Source organism: Hyla sarda, chromosome 2, assembly GCF_029499605.1.
Source record: "Hyla sarda isolate aHylSar1 chromosome 2, aHylSar1.hap1, whole genome shotgun sequence".
Lineage (NCBI taxonomy): Eukaryota > Metazoa > Chordata > Amphibia > Anura > Hylidae > Hyla > Hyla sarda.
In genome coordinates, this window is record NC_079190.1 from 89198810 (window position 1) to 89221180 (window position 22371).

The 22371-nt window shown below is 41.4% G+C and overlaps 1 protein-coding gene across 4 annotated transcripts in view; it reads left to right on the forward strand.

Annotated features, from left to right (window-relative positions):
- LRP1 (LDL receptor related protein 1) overlaps window positions 1-22371 on the forward strand; it is a 328104-nt gene that overhangs the window by 85559 nt on the left and 220174 nt on the right. For all 4 annotated transcript variants that reach the window (XM_056562521.1, XM_056562523.1, XM_056562520.1 and 1 more), the window contains exon 3: window positions 8674-8811. In XM_056562521.1, the coding sequence (XP_056418496.1) occupies window positions 8674-8811 (138 nt within the window). The remainder of the gene's footprint in view (window positions 1-8673; window positions 8812-22371) is intronic.

Here is a 22371-nt window from a genome sequence, read left to right on the forward strand (position 1 = left end):
TTTTCCAAAGGGTGTGCAACCAAATATTAAGTTAGGGGTGCCAATAATTTTGTCCAGCCCATTTTTGTCCAATGTCCAATTTGCTTTTTTTTCCTCCCTTTTTTGGTTTAGTTCCAATAAACACAAAGGGAATAAACATGTGTATAGCAAAACATGTGTTACTGCAATCCTTTCCTGTGAGAAATACTTAATACAAATTTCAGGGCTGCCAACATTTATGTTCATGACTGTATATGGCCCAAGCTGATCATTTTAATCTTTATACATACTTTATCCCACTTTGAATAGCCTTTATAGGGCAAAGTTTTTGGACTGGGACATATTTCCTCCTAAATAAAAGTGAACAGAGGAAGTCCAGAAAAATGTCTAGTACATGTATATTATTTTATCTCCAGTGTTGAGGTCCTCTAGAAATCTAGAAACCTATACTTTACTTTGTCTATAATATCAGCACTACATACCTTTATGCACAAGCTTTAGACTCTTTAAATCATAAACTCCTCTTGACATGACCGTTCTCGTAGGCCGTCTGCCACATTTGTCAGGGTGAAGCATGAATAATCCAGTAAGGGCATATTGTACTTTTAGTGGCTTTTTTGAGAATTCTATTGGTAAGTTTTAGGGCTGCAAGCTATATCTCAATCGATTATAATGATTTTGCCCTTTCTAGAAAATGTGATTATAAGAGAAACAGTGGGACATATGCTGAATGGGCTGGGCTGCACTGTATGGGAGCCAACAAACAGATCAATCTCAGGCACTGATGCTGGTCATCGGGCTCCGAAGGCGGTTGTAGACTCAGCTCCCGAACTGCGCAGTCCGGCCCCTCTAGCCAGCATCTCACGGTCTATCCTCCCAGCAGTACCTCGCGCTGGGAGGAGGTGACTTGAACCTTCCACCACTGGCCGCCTTATGTAAACAGTGCAGCTGTGCGGTGGGTCTATGAAGCGAGCTCAGGGCGGAGCTTGCTTCATACTGGCTAATGCCGGACATCACCAGGCAATGCCAAACATATTAACCTTGATCGTGATGCCTAAAATGGCAAAAACCAAGTGCCGGTAGCTCAGTGGAGCTTATCAGGACACCCACAGAAAAAACCTGCAGGGTTCTAATCAGCTTAGAGGACGGGCGGAGGGTCCCTACCTGCCTCCTTCCCGTCCGATCGCCGCTTCAATAATGCAGGCAGCCACAGTATCCTGTAGTAATGGAGCGCCGATAATGCTGTGCTATAGGCCCCTAAGGCACAGCAGTTATCAGTGTCTGCAATTACAAGATTGCATCTGCGTGTCTCCAGTTGTTGGAAAAAAAAAATAACTCCCAGCATGCCCGTACAGCCTTTGGCTCTCTGGGCATGCTGGGAGTTGTAGTTTTGCAACAGCTGGAGACACTGTGTGGAAAACACTGCCCTATGGGGACAAAAAAATTGTGGGGGAAAAAAATGGAAAAGAGAGAAAGGCAATAAATGTGAAAAGTCCATCCCTTAATAAGAGTTTAAATCACCCCCCTTTTCCAAATAATAAATAATAAACAAAAACAAGCATAAACATATGTGGTATCACCATGTGCATTTGTGTCTGAACTATTAAATATATAATGTTAATGAAACTGCACGTTCCATAAAAATAATACAGAGTTCAGAATTGCTGATTTTTGGTAACTTCATATAGCAGAATTTTTTTTTTTTTTATAAAAAGTGATCAAAAAGTCCCATCAAAACAGAAATGGTGGTAATAAAAAATACAGATCAGGGCACAAAAAATAAGCCCCCATACAGCCCCATAAAAATTGAGTTTTATGGTGATTAGGAGGATAGAAAAAAAAAATCCCTGTCCTTTACCACTTAAGGACCTATGGCGCACCTGTACGTCCTGAGTCTGCTCCCATTCTATAACGCTGGGCCACAGGGTCCCCGTACCTTCCTCCTGGTGTCTGATCGCCGAATGACTGCTCAGTGCCTGAGATCCAGGCATGAGCAGTCAAGCGGCAGAATCATCGATCAATGGTTTCCTATGAGAAACCATTGATCAATGTAAAAGATCAGTGGGTGCAGTGTTATAGCCCCCTATGGGAGCTATAACGCTACAAAAAAAAGTGAACAAAAGTTAATAAAGATCATTTAACCCCTTCCCTAATAAAAGTTTGACTCACCCCCCTGTTCCCATTAAAAAAAAAAAGTGTAAATAAAAATAAGCATATGTGGTATCGCCGCATGCTGAAATGTCCGAATTATAAAAATATGTTGTTAATTAAACTGCACGGTCAATGGCAAAAAAATGTAACTTATTTCTCCCTATTTCATATCCAATCCCCTCCATGTTATGTTCATTCAATGAACATGAAATGGGGGATTTGACATAAAATTTGGGGATTTCACCATTTGTTTATTATATTTCAATCACATATCAAAATCACAATATTTACCTCCATATTCACAATCGCACGTGTTCCCCAAATTGTGCAGCCCTAGTAGGTTTATTATAAAATGATTACATTTATTTATTGTATAGCAGGTTTCATATGTGCTGACATCTAGTGGACAAACAGCTCGTTCTGCTTCCTTTTGAGATCATTCAGTTTCTCCCAAGTCTAAAACTAGATGCTTCCTTGACTCAAAGGATTGCTGGGAAAATGATAGATTTATTGTATTGCCGCAGATTAACCCCTTTACTCAACAGCCTGTTTTGACCTTAAAGGGGTATTCTGGGCAAAAACATTGTATCCCCTATCCAAAGGATAGGGGATAAGATGTCTGATCGCGGGGGGCCCGCTGCTGAGACCCCCCGCCATCTCCCTGCAGCACCCGCATTCTACGCGTCCGCATTCTACTGTGTCTCCAGTTTCGGAAACCTCCGGGTTTCCGGGACTGGGGACGTGACATCACACCACGCCCGCTCCATTCATGTCTATGGCAGGGGGCGTGATGGCTGGGGGCGTGATAGACATGAATGGAGGGGGTGTGGCGTGACATCACGTCCACAGTCCTGGAAACTCTGAGGTTTCCAAAACTGGAGGTGCAGCTCCCGCATAGAATGCGGGTGCTTCGTTGGGGGGTCCCAGCGGCAGGCCCCCCTGCGATCAGACATCTTATGCCCTATTCTTTGGATAGGGGATAAAATGTATTTGCCCGGAATACCCCTTTAATGACAAAGGCAAATTTTCTAAATCTGATATGCGTCCACTTACCGTATTTGGTAATAACTTTGGAATGTTTTTACTTATAAAAGTAATTCTGAGATAGTTTTTTCGTGACATATTGTACTTTACATTAGTGGTAAATTTTGATTGATATATTTTGCGACTTTTGTAAAAAAAAAAAAAAAAAAAAAAATCTAAAATTCTGCGAAAAAAATAGAAAATTAGCATTTTTCTAGATTTGAAATTTTCTGCTCGTACGATATAGTCATACCGCACCAAGTTTATGATTAATTGACATCTACAATATGTCTACTTTATGTTCCCATCATTTGATAAACATGCTTTAACTTTTTTAGAATGTTAGAACGTTTATAAGTTTAGCAGCAATTTTTCCAGGTTTTCAAGAAAATTTCAAAATCTGATTTTTTTTTTTACCAGTTCAGTTCTGAAGTGAAATTAAAGGTTTTGTATGCTACCCCCATAAATCGGCCCATTTTGAAAACTGCAGCCCTTAAAGTAGTCAGAATGACATTAAAGAAGTTTATAACCCTTTAGGCTTTTCACAGAAATGAAAGCAAAGTGGAGGCTGAATTAAAAAATTTAATTTTTTGGCCGATTTTTCATTTTAATCAATTTCAGTAGGTGTTGACAAAGAAATACAACTCAAGATTTATTCCCTGAATTGACATATTTAGAAATATCCCATATGTGGCCTTGGTGCGCTACGTGTCTCACACATAGGCCTCAGACACGAAGGCGTGTTGTGTGGATTTGGGGGGTCCTTTTTAGTTTAGGATATTTTGTTGGCATCATATAAAGTGGCAGAGGCCTTGGGGTGCAAAAATATTTTTAGGAGACAAGTTGACGCTTTCATTGGTATAGGAGGTGGTATACATTAAAAAATCAATTCTGCGGTTGTTTTTTTTCAAAAAAAAAAAAAATTTTTTTTTAGGGCATTCACCATGCGGTATAAATGATATGTTAACTTTACTCTGCAGGATGAAACGTTTATGGCGATACCAAATTTCTATACTTTTTTTAATTTTTTTTTATGTTTTAGTTCATTTATAGCATAAAAACTATTTTTGTAAAAAAAGAAAAAAAAATAAAAAATCACATTTGTAAGTCGTATTCTGTGAGCCATAACTTTATTTTTTCACAATTGTGTGTGGACTCTTTAATTTTTTGTTTTTGCAGGACATGTTGATGTTTTTGGGGGGACTATTTTTGGGTGAGTCTTGGGGTGTATTATATAAATTTTTTCACATTTTTTATTTTTTTTATTTGTGACCTATTTTATTTTTTTTACATTTTAATTTTCACTTTTTTGTCCACTTTTTCGCATTTTTACTTTTTTTTTAATTTATTTTATTCTTTTTACTATTCATATGATTCAATGGCATACACATCTGTACAGTACAGGCATAGAATACATCAGTCACTACCTTAGGAAAAGACTGATCTGTTGCCATAACAACGGAGACCACTATTGGTCCTCTGGTTGCCATGGCAACTGTCGATTGCCATGGCAACCGTCGACGCTCTGCTTTCACTCTGCAGAGTGCTGATCAGTGACAGAGGGAGCTCTGTTGCCTAATAAACGCTGCGGTCACAGCAGCGTCTACAGGGATAACTCAGGATCGGAGCGCAGCTGAGGGTGGCCTCCCCCAACTGGGCCCCCCTCACCCACCGATTGTATCACTGTGTGAAGCGATCGAGGAGACCCCCACCAGATCCCTGCTATCCGTCAGTCTGTACTGACGGACCAATAAGAGCTATTGCCGGCAGGGTACCGATGCGATTAGTCTCTGGTCGGCTTCAGGGAGGCTCGGCTGTACAGCACAGCCAAGCTCAATCAACTGTCACAGCTCCCGGTGGCGCTGTGACAGTTTATTCTCATCAGGTACATGTACGTGGTGATGCGGGAAGTCATCCCTAATCATCAGGTACATGTACCGGATTTTGCATAAACGGGTTAAGCTGCTCATGTACATTGAAGTTAATGAAACAGACTGTTTCAATCAAAACTATTATTTTAGCCAATAACAGACTGAAAATGGAGATTTAGCAAAACCTGTCCAGAGGAAAAGTTGCCCAGTTACCCATAGCAACCAATCAGATCACTTCTTTCATTTTTAACAAGGCCTCTGCAAAATGAAAGAAGCGATCTGATTGGTTGCTATGGGCAGCTAGACAACTTTTCCTTCTCCCAATTGTCAGGAAAGTAATCGGCTGAAATTTCAGGAAAGGATGTTCCAGAATGCTGGGGGGTCAATTAATCACTTTCTGGCTGCAGCAGTGTCCTGCCTGAGCCAATGGCTGAGCAGCAATGTGATGTATTGGCCCCTGGCACCAGGAAGTGGAGCAAATCAGAGGTCAGGAGCAGAAATACCAGAGGCAGCCGGAGGTGAGTATAGTTGTTTTTTGTTTATTTTTTAGTTTAGACAGGCTGGGCATCTTTATAGAGAAAAAAAAATCACTGTAGTACCTCTTTATGCTGTATTTCAGATATTACAGATCATTACATGTTGTTAGGTCCATGGCCACATGTTGGAATCCTATAGAAAGCTCCCTGATATTCATTCAGAAGAAACGCACATACTTTGTGATTCAGTTTATTACCGTTCTAAAGATTGTGTCATGTAATTGGTTGACAGAGGCTAAAATTATATCCTAAAACACTTATTCAGCTGTTTTCCTTAGGTCCCCTAAAAGGGATTAGAGAACAGCAGTTGGGGACCTCCTTTCTAAAGATTGAGATCTCTGGGACCCCAACTATCACACATTTACAGTACTCCAGTATAGAGCAGCAGTGTAAACACAACCTTTGCTCCATTCTTCCAGGACTCTCGGGACCCCGTTCTCGAGATTGCTGCGTGGGTCGCTCTAGGGTCTGAATGCTGTTAAAGGGGCACTCCGCTGCTCCAGTTTCCAGAACATTTTGTTCCGAATGCTGGTTGCAGGCTGTGGGGTTCGTGACAACATGGCCATGCCCCTCGTGACGTCACACCATGCCCCCTCAATGCAAGTCTATTGGGGGGGGGGGGGGAGTTGCAGCCGGCACGCCCCCTCCCATAGACTTGCTTTGAGGGGGCGTAGCGTGAGGTAATGAGGGGCATAGCCATGACCTCACGACCCCCGCAGCCCGCACCCAGCATTTGAAACAAAAAGTTTAGAGTGCTGGGGCAGTGGAGTACCCCTTTAATAGTGGGCCGAACCCTTTCACTCAGTATTCTGTAGAAGAGCATTTGACGGTGGATTTTCTGCAGTGCCGAACTCCTTTTTTATTTATCTATTTATTTTATTTAACACAACAAATATAATGCATTGACCATAGTTTAGTAAATTAGAAATTCAAATGGAATTTAATGTATAACTAGTGCTTTTTTGACACTTGGAGAAATAGCGTCACTATTCATGAGCAAAAATATCAGTGTTCTACCTGTAAAGAATTACTAAACGTTTCCAATTTAGGATCTATTAATTCTTCAGCAATTTTATATTTGTGGTTAGGAATCCTTTATAAATGTCCTGTATCAACTTTAAATGGGGTATCCCGCCTGCCAAATAGACCCTCTTCATTCTGCTTTCTGTCTTAATTTTGAGGGAGAGGAGGAGGGAGAGTGGGGTGACTATCTGAATGGGAAGATGCTGTCTGGAAACTATGCTAAATAGCTGTTTGCTGTTCCGCTGCAGCTACTATAGCACCTTTATTTCCATCCTGTAATATGTAAGTCTAATGAGAATTTTCAGTCCTGGTCCCTATGTTCTCCTTAATACTTCCTTAAAGGGGTATTCCAGGAAAAAACTTTTTATATATATATCAACTGGCTCCAGAAAGTTAAACAGATTTGTAAATTACTTCTATTAAAAAATCTTAATCCTTTCAGTACTTATGAGCTTCTGAAGTTTAGGTTGTTCTTTTCTGTCTAAGTGCTCTCTGATGACCTGGGAACCGCCCAGTTTAGAAGAGGTTTGCTATGGGGATTTGCTTCTATACTGGGCGTTTCCCGAGACACGTGTCATCAGAGATTACTTGGACAGAAAAGAACAACCATAACTTCAGAAGCTCATAAGTACTGAAAGGATTAAGATTTTTTAATAGAAGTCATTTACAAATCTGTAAACAGTTGATATATAAAAAAAGTTTTTTCCTGGAATACCCCTTTAAATATAATATTATCTAATAGGTAATGTCGTTTAGGGTTTTTGCAATGTTTCATCCATTGTGTGCTACTTCTGTTGCTACAAAAACATAGGCAGTATGATAGGAGTGGCACCATTAGTAGTGCCCTGGAGAGGACTGGACAGGGAGGTGCATGCAGCTGACAGGAGAAGTTGAGATCTTCTAAAAACTGTAATTTTCCCAAAAACAAATAATGGTCATGTGGAAAGACTATCCATGTTTCAAATGGTAAATTGGAGATGAAAGTAAATGAAAAAGAAACACATAGGGGGAGATGTATCAAAACCTGTCCAGAGGAAAAGTTGCTCAGTTGCCCATAGCAACCAATCAGATTGCTTCTTTCATTTTTAATAAGGCCTCTGCAAAATGAAAGAAGCGATCTGATTGGTTGCTATGGGCAACTGGGCAATATTTCCTCTGCACAGATTTTGATAAATCTCCCCCATAGGCCCTGATGTACCAAGAGTGGAGTATAGCTTTTTTTGTGTGTGTGTCCCCCCCCCCCCCCCCCAAAAAACAGATATTTCCCACTGTTTTTACTAAGATTTCCCTACATTTTGCACTTTTCCCTACATTTTGCTTTTTTTTACACATCTGTCGAGTTTTCTACAGCTCAAATTCCCCCCATTTTCTGTGGAAACCTTAATAAATATGTTGGGGCCACGCCCCTTTCCCCCGCGGCCATGCCCCTTTTTCGTTTTTTTTCTCAGTAAAATGGAGAATTAGTCAGGTTTTTTTTTTTTTCCCAATTCTGGCGCAGACAGAATTTTTGACCCAGTGCACCAGACTCTGGCGCAAAACAGGTTGGGTTTACAATAGTACATCAGGGCCATAGTTTAGGTTTGTTTGGGTAAGGAAAGGGGCTCTGCGATGGGGTGACTGCAGCAGGCTTTTTGAAGGCCTAGGGCAAAAGTCTGGAGTGGAATAGGAATCTAGAACGTTCTATACATGAAGGACATTTATAGCAAAATATATTGTCAGTTATTAGGTTAATGCCCATTTTCGGAAATTATCTTGTTTCACCCTCTTATAGCAAACGTATATGGTTACATATGGGTATAAAGTACATAAGTAAATGTATTTATAATGCAGGTTTTTGTTTTATTATTTTACTTACTATAAGTAACTACTACAAGTAAGAAACAAACCTAAATCCCTTTTTGTTGGGCTTGCCAGTTTTTCACAATGCAAAATTGCTGGTGGGGGTAACTTTATTTTTAAATTTTTTTTTATCACTCTGACTTTTTCTCTGTTCTAAATAAGCCTCCCTTATATTTAAATAATTGTATTTAAAGTGGTTTCTTTTTTATTCATGTTTGAAATTTTCATTTTTTTTTTCTTTCTTTCACCAGGTCCACAGAGCAAGATTTCAAAATGTCAACCCAATGAGCATAACTGTTTGGGCACAGAAATCTGTATGCCTATGATTAAGCTATGTGATGCTAATCCAGACTGTCCAGACCGCTCAGATGAAGGAGCTTTCTGTAGGGGTAAGGAGTGTGTGTGTGTGTTTTTTTTCTTTAATATTAATCCTAAAACAATTAATAAAAATAAAATGGCATGGATCATAAAGGATTCTCCCAGGTACTAATATTCAAATACTCAGCATGATGGGAACTAGAGATGAGCGAATTTACAGTAAATTTGATTCGTCACGAACTTCTCGGCTCTGCAGTTGATGACTTATCATGCATAAATTAGTTCAGCTTTCAGGTGCTCCCGTGGGCTGGAAAACGTGGATACAGTCCTAGGAGACTCTTTCCTAGGAATGTATCCACCTTTTCCAGGAGCACCTGAAAGCTGAACTAATTTAACGCAGGATAAGTCATCAACTGCCGAGCCGAGAAGTTCGTGTTTACTGTAAGTTCGCTCATCTCTAATGGGAACCTAAAGGCACATGTTTTCTAGTGACATTGATGGTGCAAAGGTAGAAAAAGATGCAAGTACATTTTTTTTTAAATTTTTGCAAAAATTGAAAAATCTTGAAAAAATTCAAGAACTTTGTTCTGTTCAGGCTGTTTCTTATTTCCCAGTGATTTTTGAAGTCTTCCCTTTTTTTGGTCACATTGTATTGTATAGTCTATTTTCTACTAATAGGTTGGGATACATAAGTCAGTTGACCTTAGAGGTATTTTAAGCTCTGACGTTTATGGTATATCCTGTGGATATGTCTGAGATGGGAATACCTTATTAAAGGGGTACTCTTCCCCTAGACATCTTATCCCCTATACAAAGGATAGGGGATAAGATGTCTGATCGCGGGGGTCACTGGGGACCCCCTCAATCTCCCTGCTGCACCAGGCGTCGGTTTAGAGCGTCGGGTGCAGCGCCGGAGGCTCGTGATGTCACGGCCACGCCCTCGCAATGCAAGTCTATGGGAGGGGGCGTGACGGCCGTCACGCCCCCTCCCATAGACTTGCATTGAGGGGGCATGGCCGTGACGTCACGAGCGGGGTGTGACCGTGACATCACGATCCTCCGCCCCACATCGCCAGTCATCCGGCACGGAGCGAAGTTCGCTCTGTGCACCCGATGGTGAAGTGCAGCAGCCAAGATCGCGGGGGTCCCCAGCGGCGGGACCCCCGCGATCAGTCATCGTATAAGATGTCTAGGGGTGGAGTATCCCTTTAAGGCTACATTTAGGTGTAGCAGGTTTGTTGCAGATTTTGTGTGCGGTGGCACACTCTATTTACATGTACAGTATTGACTAAGGTCCAGTCTTAGGACCGAAACGCGTCACCTTGTCATGTTCTCCTTGTCTTTTTGGCTATTGGAATAAACATCCAGTTCCTTCATATTCGCGCTGGACATTTTGCTTTTACTTGTCAGTTCCAGTCGGTGTTGCCCACGCCGGTCCTGGCGCGACGGGCTGAGGGAGTGAGCTGGACTATACACTTCTTTGTCTGCAGTTACAGTATTGTACTTGTATTGTTGTTTTCACACACAAGAAATCTGCAACAAATCTGCACATTTGGGCTTTTTCTGGCAGCTTTATCCTGCCACCCGCCCTTAATTGATAAAAATATACTGATACCCCAATAGGGAGAGATTTATCAACCTGGGCTGCTGGGATGGGGAAAAACCATTGGGGACAGCTCTAATGACTTGTGGCTCTGGCATCATGTAAGGGATGACCAGTCCACCATCCACAAGTGTTTGCCATACCTAACAATTTTGGCAGGACCACATGTCCATCGAATATGTATAGGTGTCTTCTCATCTCTTCATTGGCTGCTGATGTTGGGTGAGAAAAGAATTGGGCATTTTGGATTTCAACTGTCTGATCCTATTGCTGTTGGTGAGATAAGCTTCTTGCCAGTGGAGCTTGGCACTGACTTTTCCCTTTTCCCTATTGAGAAGATGAGCACCCTTGCCCGAGCTGAGTGTGCATAGGTATGAGAGGATCAGGAGCATTCTGTCAGCCGAAGGAGTGCTGGATGGACCGCTCTTGTGTGTTTGACCATCTTTCGTGTGTACACAGCCTGGTTACTGATGTCTTCCTCTATAAAGCACTGTACCTGCCTCATGCTATTATTTATTGGGATCGTTAGATTTTTTTTAATTTTTTTTAGCTCTTCTGTACTTTGTGTAGTTTTGGGCCAGTTGCCCAATATCACATTATCTCAGATACTATTAAATAACATGGGTATTTTCTCTTCTACCCACTTAGGCTGTCTTTGTGGAGATAGAAATGAATCTCCCTAAAAGACACTTATGAAAGGGATAAAAAATTTGAACTTGAATACATTATTTGGAAAGTACATTTTTTGTTACGCTGAACACTGTTCATCTACATCAAGAGACAATTACCAGGTGCCGATTGTTGTACTGAAAACATTCTCTTCATTTGTCCAAATACCATGGAGAACTTTTAATGGTCTTTTTTTAAAACACATCAAACGGCAGCGTTTATTTGCACATGATTATCTTTCCTATAAGAATGGAAACAAAAAGCTTTTGCTTGGCATCCTTGCAGAACCAAATAACCATGTAAATGCAGATGAAAAAGAATGTTATTGCTTCTTTATCCTCCCCACCTATTGACTTACCATGGGTATGTCACATTTTTTTCTTTTTGGGTGCGTTCCCACCTAGCGTATTTCACGTTGCGCAAAATTTACGGCAGCAGCGGGAAATACGCTGCGTATTCCTTGCTCACTATACACACAGGGCTCTCCGGTGGCAGCTCTGTGTGCAGTGAGTTTTGGAGGCGGAGCCACGTGTCACAGTAACGCCGGCGCACGGCCTCGCCTCCAAAACTCACTACACACATAGAGCTGCCGCCGGAAAGCCTTGTGTGTATTGTGAGCGAGGAATATGCAGCATATTTCCCGCTGCTGCCATACATTTTGCACAGCGTGAAATACGCTGCGTATACGCCATGTGGGAACGCACCCTTAAATTGTATTTAATACTGCATCATACTGCACATTGTGACTCAACCTGGCAGGAAAGAAATAAGGCACTGTTCACATTTTAGAGGTATTTCATGGGAGATGCTCACAATGTAAACCTCCTAAGACTTGGTTCCCATCTCTGCCTGTTTTCTTGTTTCTCTGATAAGTTCAGGAATCAGAAAATGTAGTAAATGTACCCTATTGTTTCAGTTCAGGTTGGAAGCCTCTGATGTATCGGACAGACGATGAACATCTCATTCCCATTAAGTATACGGCACGGTATACATACCTTTTTTGGCCTTTGGTTGCCTAAACTACTCATCAGAGTGAGTCTGTCACATCATGGTATTGGTGCTTTTTGGAAATGTTTGGCTAAAGTGCTGGGAGCCTAAAGCTTTGTACACATTGACATGATTATGTCCCCTTAAGGTTTCTATTGCTTTTGGCCAGCACTACAGCATCGTAACAGTTCTTGGAAAAACAGAAGTCATGAAATCTGTGTAAACAAAGTTTAAAGCTTGATAGGAGATAACATGCTGATCAGTTAGGGTTTGACCACTGCGTGAGATTAGGGCTGGGCGGTATACCGGTTCATACCGAACACCGACATTTTTGTGCTGCACCATATGAATTTTAACCCATACCGCAATACCGGTTTGGCCCCTCCCCCTCGGGAATGAATGAATTATCAGCCCAGCACTGCTCTGTCCCCACATCGGGGAACTAATCACATGTGACCCGCGAGCGCTGTTCTGCCCCCCCAATTATCAGCCCAGCGCTGCGCTGTCCCCATCGGGGTACTACTTGCATGTCACTCGTGAGCGCTGTTCTGCCCCCCCCAATTATCAGCCCAGTGCTGCGCTGTCCCCATCGGGGTACTACTCACATGTCACACACAGTATAGAGTGTCAGCGCCGGCGTCCGCAACAAACAGGGCGAGGAGGGCAGCGCTTGCGGGTGACATGTGAGCATTTACCCTGATGGGGGCAGCGCTGGGCTGATAATTAATTTGGGGGGAGAGGAGGAGGAGGAAATACCATTATATACCGTGGAACCGCCAAAAGTTACAAAAATACTGTGATACACACATTTGGTCATACCGCCCAGCCCTAGGTGAGATGTCCACCAGGATTTATAGAGCGCATTATCAATACTCCATTTATTTTCTATGGGGCTCAGTAATTTTCTGAGGTTCCACCAACAATGAATGGAGTGCCAACCGCTTGGGGAAAGTATTAGGAAAGTATTCTCCTTGTTCTTGGAATTGGTGGTGTTCCTCGTAGTTGGTTCCCAACTGATCATCTTGGTATCCTTGGATACCCCTTTAAATGTTGCTCAACTGTGCTTCTTAGCAATAGGCAATGATTCCTAATGGACATACTGGGATATAAATATGACACTATGATAGGACTGACCATAAGCCTTTTACAATGTAGACAAAATAAATAGTGAGAAGGGTACAGAGAACTTCATCAACCTTTAAATTTGTAAAATTATAATAAAGAACTTTAGAACCACTATATTCGTGTAAAGCACACAAGGGAACTTTTTCTTGCCATTGTTTAGTAACGTACAATATAATAAATCTGCTTTCTAGTCTAGCTGACTTTGTTCTGGTTGGGTTTGGAGTTCTAGGGCATGCATGGCATATGGGCTTGTTTCTGGAGAGCTTTCATTGAATGCACCATAAAACAAGTCAGTGGGAACAAAGGATCATTTTTATGTGTAGATTTTGTGGTTTTGGACAAGACCTCATCTTTGTTACAGCAGGTTGTTATGTGTCTTGTTTGGCACCAGGTCTACATGTTTGACTGCAGCAGGAGTTGGCTTGAAGACACTATTAAGGAGTGATTAATGATGTGGGCATGGCAATAAAGGCATAAATCTATCTGACTGCGGCTGTAAAGGATCCTTATCAGCTCTTAGAACCACTTCATAGATTAGGGAAAAGTGCAGTACTATTTATAAACAGACCATTATTCTGGTTGACAGGTGATATGATATACCTTGTATACAATCTTATGGGCTACTGGACATTTTGCCAGTTAAAGGGGTATTCCAGTTTTTTTTTATTTGACTATGCTACAGGGGCTGTAAAGTTAGTGTAGTTCATAATATAGTGTTTGTACCTGTGTGTGACGGTTTAATCACCCCATTCTTCTGTGATTTTCACCCCACTATTTATTTTTAACAGCATACAAAATGACTGCTGTCTCGGATTTTCCCAGCTTGCAATGCGGCTGAGACCTGACTCACTAGTCAGCTGATGACAGGGAGCCTGTCTGCTTCAATGGCTGGAGAGATCAATCTGCAATTAATGCAACATCTGTAGGCACCCTGATTGGAAACCACAGGTCTTTTGTTTCAATGGGTGGGGTGGCTGATGTGTGGGAGGGAGGAAAATGGAATTTGGAGATTTGTAGTAAAAAAAAAGAAAAAGAAAAGTCAAACAGGAAATACAAGCTCACAAAAAGCTATCCACAGTGTTATGGTAATCTCATGACATAGCCATTTAGCCCAAAGACAAGTGCAGATCCTTCCTAAGCATGCCCATTACTGCCTGCCAGGTACGCACTAAAATTACCTTATGGTAGATAACCCCTTTAAGCTTAGGAAGGTTATTAAGGGTTAATGTGAAACTTGGTCATAGAAATAGCAGTAAAAGATAAGAGCTGCTTGGCACAAAGGCTCCCCGTAGGTGGGACGGTGGCAGGAGGTGTAATGTGGGTACTGTAGCTGGAGTGACTGTACCGGGGTCACTGAGGGCGGTGTGGCAAAGTCCGGAGAATGCAGTACCAAATACACTATGTAGGCGAATAATGAGACGTAGCGCTCACCCTTCAAACGGTGCAGAAGAACGAAGATCCTTTATATGAAATGCATCAGTACAGGTACAGGCAGTGATGAGGAGAAGTAAACAACATGGGATTCTCTGAGCTTAGAGGAGCCCATGTTGTTTTCTTCTCCACGTCCCTGCCTGTGCCTGTTCTAATGTATTTCACATAAAGGATCTTCGTTCTTCTGCACCGTTTGAAGGGTGAGCGCTACGTCTCATTATTCTCCTACATAGTAAACTTGGTCATAGACATGAGATGTCATGTGTGATTTGTATACCTCCTTACGTGTGCTCTAGAAGGACTGGACAGTAGAAGTTTTAGGCTTCACTATCTTTTGTTTCTTTAGGAGGTAAGCAATGCCCTAAGTGTCTTTGGCTTATCTTCAGCAATGATGAAATAAATGGATGTGTTTAGCTGATCTGACTATACATGTTTATGGAGCCAAGTGGGGGAATTATTCCTTTATATTTACACAGTTTATATGTACATTTGTCTCAATTTGCACACAAATGGTGACCTTAAATTCAGTCCTTTTACCAAATGTGTTCTATATGAGGTAAAATGTGTTTTTAGTTTTGCACTGGTTACTGATTTATGACATTAATATTTTTTCAAGAACTTGGAAAAATGACTGCAAGAGCAAAAATGTTTGCACACTCACTTCAGCCCAGACCACACTGTGAAACTTACTTAGATCTATACTATTTAGCTATTTGTGAAGAATGTGACCCTTTTTGATAAATATGGTACACATACACACAACGCACACACACAGGAAAAAGGAAGGAAAAATACATTGAATTAGACATACAGTGGGAATCAAAAGTTTGGGCACCCCAGGTAAAAATTTGTATTAATGTGCATAAAGAAGCCAAGGAAAAATGGAAAAATCTCCAAAAGGTATCAAATTACAGATTAGACATTCTTATAATATGTTAACAAAAGTCAGATTTTATTTACATCATTTACACTTTCAAAATAACAGAAAACAAAAGTTTGGGCTCCCTGCAGAATTTATAACATGCACTGCCCCCTTTGCAAAGCCGAGACCTGCCAGTGTCATGGATTGTTCTCAATCATCATCTGAGAAGACCAGGTGATGTCAATCTCAAAGGTTTTAAAGACTCATCTGACCTTGCCCCAACAATCAGCACCATGGGTTCTTCTAAGGAGTTGTCTAAAAATCTGAAACTGAAAATAGTTGACGCTCACAAAGCTGGAGAAGGCTATAAGAAGATAGCAAAACGTTTTCAGATGTCAATATCCTCTGTTCGGAATGTAATTAAGAAATGGCAGTCATCAGGAACAATGGAAGTTAAAGCAAGATCTGGAAGACCAAGAACAATATCAGACAGAACAGCTCGCAGGATTGTGAGAAAAACAATTCAAAACCCCCGTTTGACTGCACAATCCCTCCAGAAAGATCTGCCAGACACTGGAGTTGTGGTACACTATTCCACTATAAAGAGATACTTGTGCAAATATGGTCTTCATGGAAGAGTCATCAGAAGAAAACCTCTTCTATGTCCTCACCACAAAAATCAGCGTTTGAACTTTGCAAATGAACATATAGACAAGCCTGATGCATTTTGGAAACAAGTTCTGTGGACAGATGAGGTTAAAATTTTATTTTTTGGCCGGAATGAGCAAAAGTACATTTGGAGAAGAATTTAATGAAAAGAACCTCTGTCCAACTAAGCATGAGGGTGGATCAATAATGCTTTGGGGTTGTATTGCAGCCAGTGGCACAGGGAACATCTCACGAGTAGAAGGAAAAATGGATTCAATAAAATTTCAGCAAATTTTGGATGCTAACTTGATGCCATCTGTGATAAAGCTGAAGTTAAAGAGAGGATGGCTTCCACAAATGGATAATGATCCGAAACACACCTTGAAATCCAAGGGGGATTAAATCAAGAGGCGTAAACTAAAGTTTTTGACCTGGCCTTTACAATCTCCTGACCTCAACAGAATTGAAAATCTATGGATAGACCTTAAAAGAGCAGTGTGTGACAGACAGCCCAGAAATCTCAAAGAACTGGAAGACTTTTGTAAGGAAGAATGGGTAAAGATACCTCAAACAAGAATTGAAAGACTCTTGGCTGGCTACAAATAGCATTTACAAGCTGTGATACTTGCCAAAGGGGGCAGTACAAGATATTAACTCTGCAGGGTGCCCAAACGTTTGCAGATGCCATTTTTTTGTTTTCTGTTATTTTGAAGGTGTAAATGATGGAAATAAAATCTAACTTTTGTTGACATATAATAAGAATGTCTAATCTGTAATTTGATGCCTTTTGGAGATTCTTCCATCTTTCCTTTGGCTTCTTTATGCACATTAAAAATTTTTTACCTGGGGTGCCCAAACTTTTTATCCCCACTGTATGTAAAATTTCTCCCATAGTGCAGAAATTATGCTAATGTTTCAAAGCCTATGACCATAGCTATTATGCGAACCTCTTGAAGTTCTGCACAGTTCTGATAACGACGTATAGGAGGATAATGGGCCGCACAATCTGCCACTGTAGTCTTTAGGTAAAAAAGTGAAATCGCATTGCTGACATCAGATGGCATGGATTCTTTGCAGAAGAATTTATTAATGATATTGGTAACATTCACATAACTTTTCACATAACAATACTGAATAAAGCCCCATTGATATATAAATTAGAGGCCACAATCTATCCCCGAGCTCGGGATCTCCCCCTCTATTCTGGGCTGCCATCTGAATTGGCAGAGCTACTTTGGTCCACAAGTCATCTCATTTAGTCTAGTTGCCTATTGCTTCAGTTTGTTTGGAATATCGCTACTTCCACTTATGTGCTGTAATTTCTATTGTTCTGTTCCATCACAGGAGCAGAACGATGAAAATAATGGCTCTGCCAGATCCCTTTCATGCTGCACATGACTGGCATCCATTAGATCTCCATGACACATCTGCCCTGCATTTTACCCAACAAGATAGGTGTGCTACTTTGTCCGCTACTTGTTAATAGAACCTCTTATGCAGATCTGAACACATCCTTATACTTCAGAAGGGTTTATTCAGGACTACAATCTTGCAGGCCTGTTCTTAGGTTAAGCCATCAATATCAGATTGAAGTTGGATCTTACCCCCGGATATCCTAACGATCAGCTCGCTGATGTGGTCAAAGTGCTGGTATTGAGTTGATCAGCAGGGGTCCTGGAAGTCGGATCCCCTTCAATGTGATATTAGTGGGTTAGCCGAAGGATATTCCATCAGCATTATAGTCCTGAAAACACCAGAAAATAAGAAAAAGGTTGTTTCTGTCAGATACCCTTTTTTATTCTGCCCTGTTCCAATGTAGGCCATTGTTGTTGAGTTCAGGACAATTATATGGTCAATGTTGTTGGTAACCGCTGCCGAGGATTAATATCTGTGCCCCCTAAGAATCGATGAACTCTTGGAGCCTTTTTAACACGCTCTGAATTTTCCGCACCCCTTGAGACTCGCAGTTATTCTAATTTGAATTGTGAAGGGTCACTGCCAACAGCCCTTCCTGTACAAGATCATGCGTTCTATTTTATGGTGGAGTGAGCATTGAGGAAGCAAAATCAAAGAATTGCAAATAATTCCCATCCGCGCTCTCATCAGGATTCATCAGGACTCTCCCGCTAAATTGATTTGACACAGTACAAGTGCAAGAGGCACTCAGCTGCTGGGTCTACCACAATGGGCACTTTGTGTTCTCTGAGAACATCCTCCTTTTTTTTTTTTTTTTTTTACTCTTTAATGATGTCCCATAGAGCTGGAGATACTGCTCCTTATTTCCTTGGCACTGTACTCTTTCGCTTACAAGGTAAGCATTTGTGTTTCATCCATTATTTTAAATATAAAACTCAATAAGTGGAGAATCCGATGTACTGTACAGAATTCCACAGGGTGCGCTCCTCTGCTCCGCATCGTCTCCAGCAGCTGAATATAATTTCTAGGGACACTTGGCTGCCAGGCAGGTGGATCTGAACACAGTTTGGGCAGATCTTTATTAACTCTGGTTTCCATTTTGACGTGTTCAGTGAACATGGGTTTACTGTAAGCACTGCTATTTCATTCACACAAACCAATGCATTTAGGTACAGGCATTGCATATAAAATAGTGTCCCTTATGGGGCAAATATTACAATCCAGTTGCCAACTAGTGACCCATACCAGTATTATCACTAGATATGTGCGATCATATTAGCAGTTCCGATCTTAAAAGGGTTCTCAGGGATTCATTTATTTTTTGTATTTTTTTTATAAACCAACAGCACCAATTTTATGGAAGTGAGAGGAATGAAGCTCATGGCACTCGATGCGCTGGCATAAAAGGTGCTTCTTTATTTCAAACCAAGGGATTCACAGACATCGGGAGTGGAGACAAAGGGGACAGGTGACCTCCCCATAGGGAGCTATAGTACTGCACACACTGATCTCTTATGCTGATCCCTGCAAAGCCATAGCTTTGCACAGATCAGTCAGATAGGGGCTCGATTGCTCAAGCCTGTAGCCCAGGCTTGGAACAATCAATCGACGATCGGACGCCCCGGATAGAGGTAAGGAGACCTCCGCCTGCGTCCCAGCTGATCGGAACATCGCGATTTTATCGCAATGTTCTGATCAGCCCGACTGAGCTGCCGGGAAGCGTTTACTTTAGTTTTCAGACGCGGCAGTGAACTTTTATCGCCGCGTCTGAAGGGTTAACAGCGCATGGCACAACGATCGGTGCTGCACGCTGTTAGCCCAGGGTCCCGGCTATAGTTAGCAGCCGGGACCGACCCGGTGTGATGCGGGGTCACGGCGTGACCCCGTTTTTCACACCGGGATCTGGCTCAGGGCGTACAGTTTCACTCTGAGTCCTTAAGAGGTTTAAATAACTTTTTTTTTTTTTTTTTAAACACTTAAAGGGGTTATCCAGGAAAAAAGGAAAAAACTTTTTTTTATATATCAACTGGCTCCAGAAAGTTAAACAGATTTGTAAATTACTTCTATTAAAAAATCTTCATCCTTTCACTACTTATGAGCTTCTTCAGTTGAGTTGTTCTTTTCTGTCTAAGTGCTCTTTGATGACACGTGTCTTGGGAACCGCCCAGTTTAGAAGCAAATCCCCATAGCAAACCTCTTCTACTCTGTGCAGTTCCCGAGACCAGCAGAGATGTCAGCAGAGAGCACTGTTGCCAGACAGAAAACAACAACTCAACTTCAGCAGCTGATAATTATTGAAAGGATTACGATTTTTTTTAATAGAAGTAATTTAAAAATCTGGTTTAACTTTCTGGAGCCAGTTGATATAAAAAATAAATTAAAAAAAAGTTTTTTCCTGGAATACCCCCTTTAATTTCCAGACCAAATAAACACATTAAAGGGGTATTCTGGTTTCAGCCAATGAACATTACTCTTAATAAGTCTTTTACCTGCTCTATCCTCACATGAGCATGAAACGTTATTTTATCCTTCTGAAGTAAACATCCGATATCTTTTCACTATATATAGCAGTGGTCTTCAACCTGCGGACCTCCAGATGTTGCAAAACTACAACTCCCAGCATGCCCGGACAGCCAACGGCTGTCCGGGCATGCTGGGAGTTGTAGTTTTGCAACATCTGGAGGTCAGCAGGTTGAAGACCACTGCTATATAGAATAACTTTCATTTGCTAAAACTGAAATACCCTTTTTTAAATGTGTTCACAGGGTGAACCGAAATACACTATAAAATAAAAAATAAAATACACTATAAAATAAAAAATAAAATAGCTGAAAGTCGTGTGTAGATCCTGCTGTTTGCGGTAAAAGGTTAACGTTCGGGGAAAGCTGGAACATGCTGATGCGGTTATTTTATAGTTCTGGTGCTGAGAGAAGGTCAGCTCCTCATTAACAACCATGTACAGGAACATATTTGTGGTAGTCCCGAGGAAGTGACTAGTGAGACACATAAGTCATCTGTATACTGGACGTCTACAGCCTAGCATCTCAGAGGAAGTTAAAGCTCTTGCGCTGCAGTTTTTTTTATTTATAATTTTTAAAAAATTTTATTTTACATTTTTGAGGAATGGCTGTTTTGTAAACTCACTGAACCAAGATATATTGTGACGCCACCAGCCACATGGCCTGGTAATATCTGGCCGCTGCCTTCTGGAAATGATAAAAAAATCTGTCCTTAAAGGGGTACTCCGCCCCTGACATCTTATCCCCTATCCAAAGGATAGGGGATAAGATGTTAGATCGCTGCGGTCCCGCTGCTGGGGACCCCGGGGATCGCCGCTGCGAGTTCGCTCTGTGCGTAATGATGGGCGATACAGGGGCCGGAGCAGCGTGATGTCATGGCTCCGCCCCTCATGACATCACAGCCCGTCCCCTTAATGCAAGTATATGGCAGGGGCGTGACGACCGCCACGCCCCCTCCCATAGACTTGTATTGACGGGGGCGGGCCGTGATGTAACGATGCTCCGGCCCCTGTATTGCCCGTCATTACGTGCAGAGAAATCTCTCTCTGCGCAGTAATGATAGCGGGGTGCTGCAGCAGCGATCCCCGGGGACCCCGGCGATCTGACATCTTATCCCCTATCCTTTGGATAGGGGGTAAGATGTCTAGGGTCAGAGTACCCCTTTAAAGGGGATACTCCAGTGGAAAACTTTTTTTTTTTATTCAACTGGTGCCAGAAAGTTAAACAGATTTGTAAATTACTTCTATTAAAAAAAAATCTTAATCCTTCCAGTACTTTTTATAGGCTGTATACTACAGAGGAAATTATTTACGTTTTTAGATTTCTCTGACATCGTGTCCACAGGGCTCTCAGCTGACCTCTGCTGTCCATTTAAGGAACTGTCCAGAGCAGCATATGTTTGCTATGGGGATTTTCTCTTACTCTGGACAGTTCCTAAAATGGACAGCAGAGGTCAGCAGAGAGCACTGTGGTCATGACATCAGAGAAATCGAAAAAGTAAAGCATTTCCTCTGTAGTATAGAGCCTATGAAAAGTACTGGAAGGATTAAGATTTTTAATAGAAGTATCGTAATTTACAAATCTGTTTAATTTTCTGGCACCAGTTGATTTAAAAAAATAAAAATAAAAATTTTTCCACAGGAGTAACCCTTTAATTTCATATAAACCACTGTAGCTTACTTTGGGTTTCTCCATACTCCCAGAATCCAATGGCAGTCAGGTACGACACAGAGCATTGTAAAAGTCATAGTCGGAAAGGCTGCTGCGTGTGGCAATTCCTTTAGCTGCGGAACAGTCACACTTTATGGGATCATTGCACATAATAATTAATCTGTCCAATTAAGTTCTCTGCATGCGAAGTGTTCGCACACGGGCCCAAGGGAGATTTATTTCTGTGTACACTGAGGGCTAGACATGATGAAGCCATTTCCTCTTGCCGCTGGTGACTGCCTTACTTATGACTTGTTACCTGCCAAGGACAAGATAAATAAACCTGCAGGCATTAAATACTAAGGTTTGTACTTAGTTGGCTGGATGGTTGGCATTTGTCAGTAACTGAATAAACATTTTAGCACGGAGAGAAGACTATACGTGATTTATCAATGATTCGGAACATGTGGGTTTTGTTACACTGCTTTATTGTATTACAGTGGTCAGTCGTAGAAACTCTCATTCATACTTTGGATTTCTTCACTGAATTGTTTCCAACAGTTTGGGTATTTACATATTTTAAGCTTTGCTTTTGTGCATTTTATAATTTTAGGAGTGGAGATACATATTTGAAGAAAAGTCGATGGCACTCCAAATCGGTGAAAAAAAGTGATGTTTATTCACTCCCACATGTGGGAGTGAATAAACATCACTTTTTTTC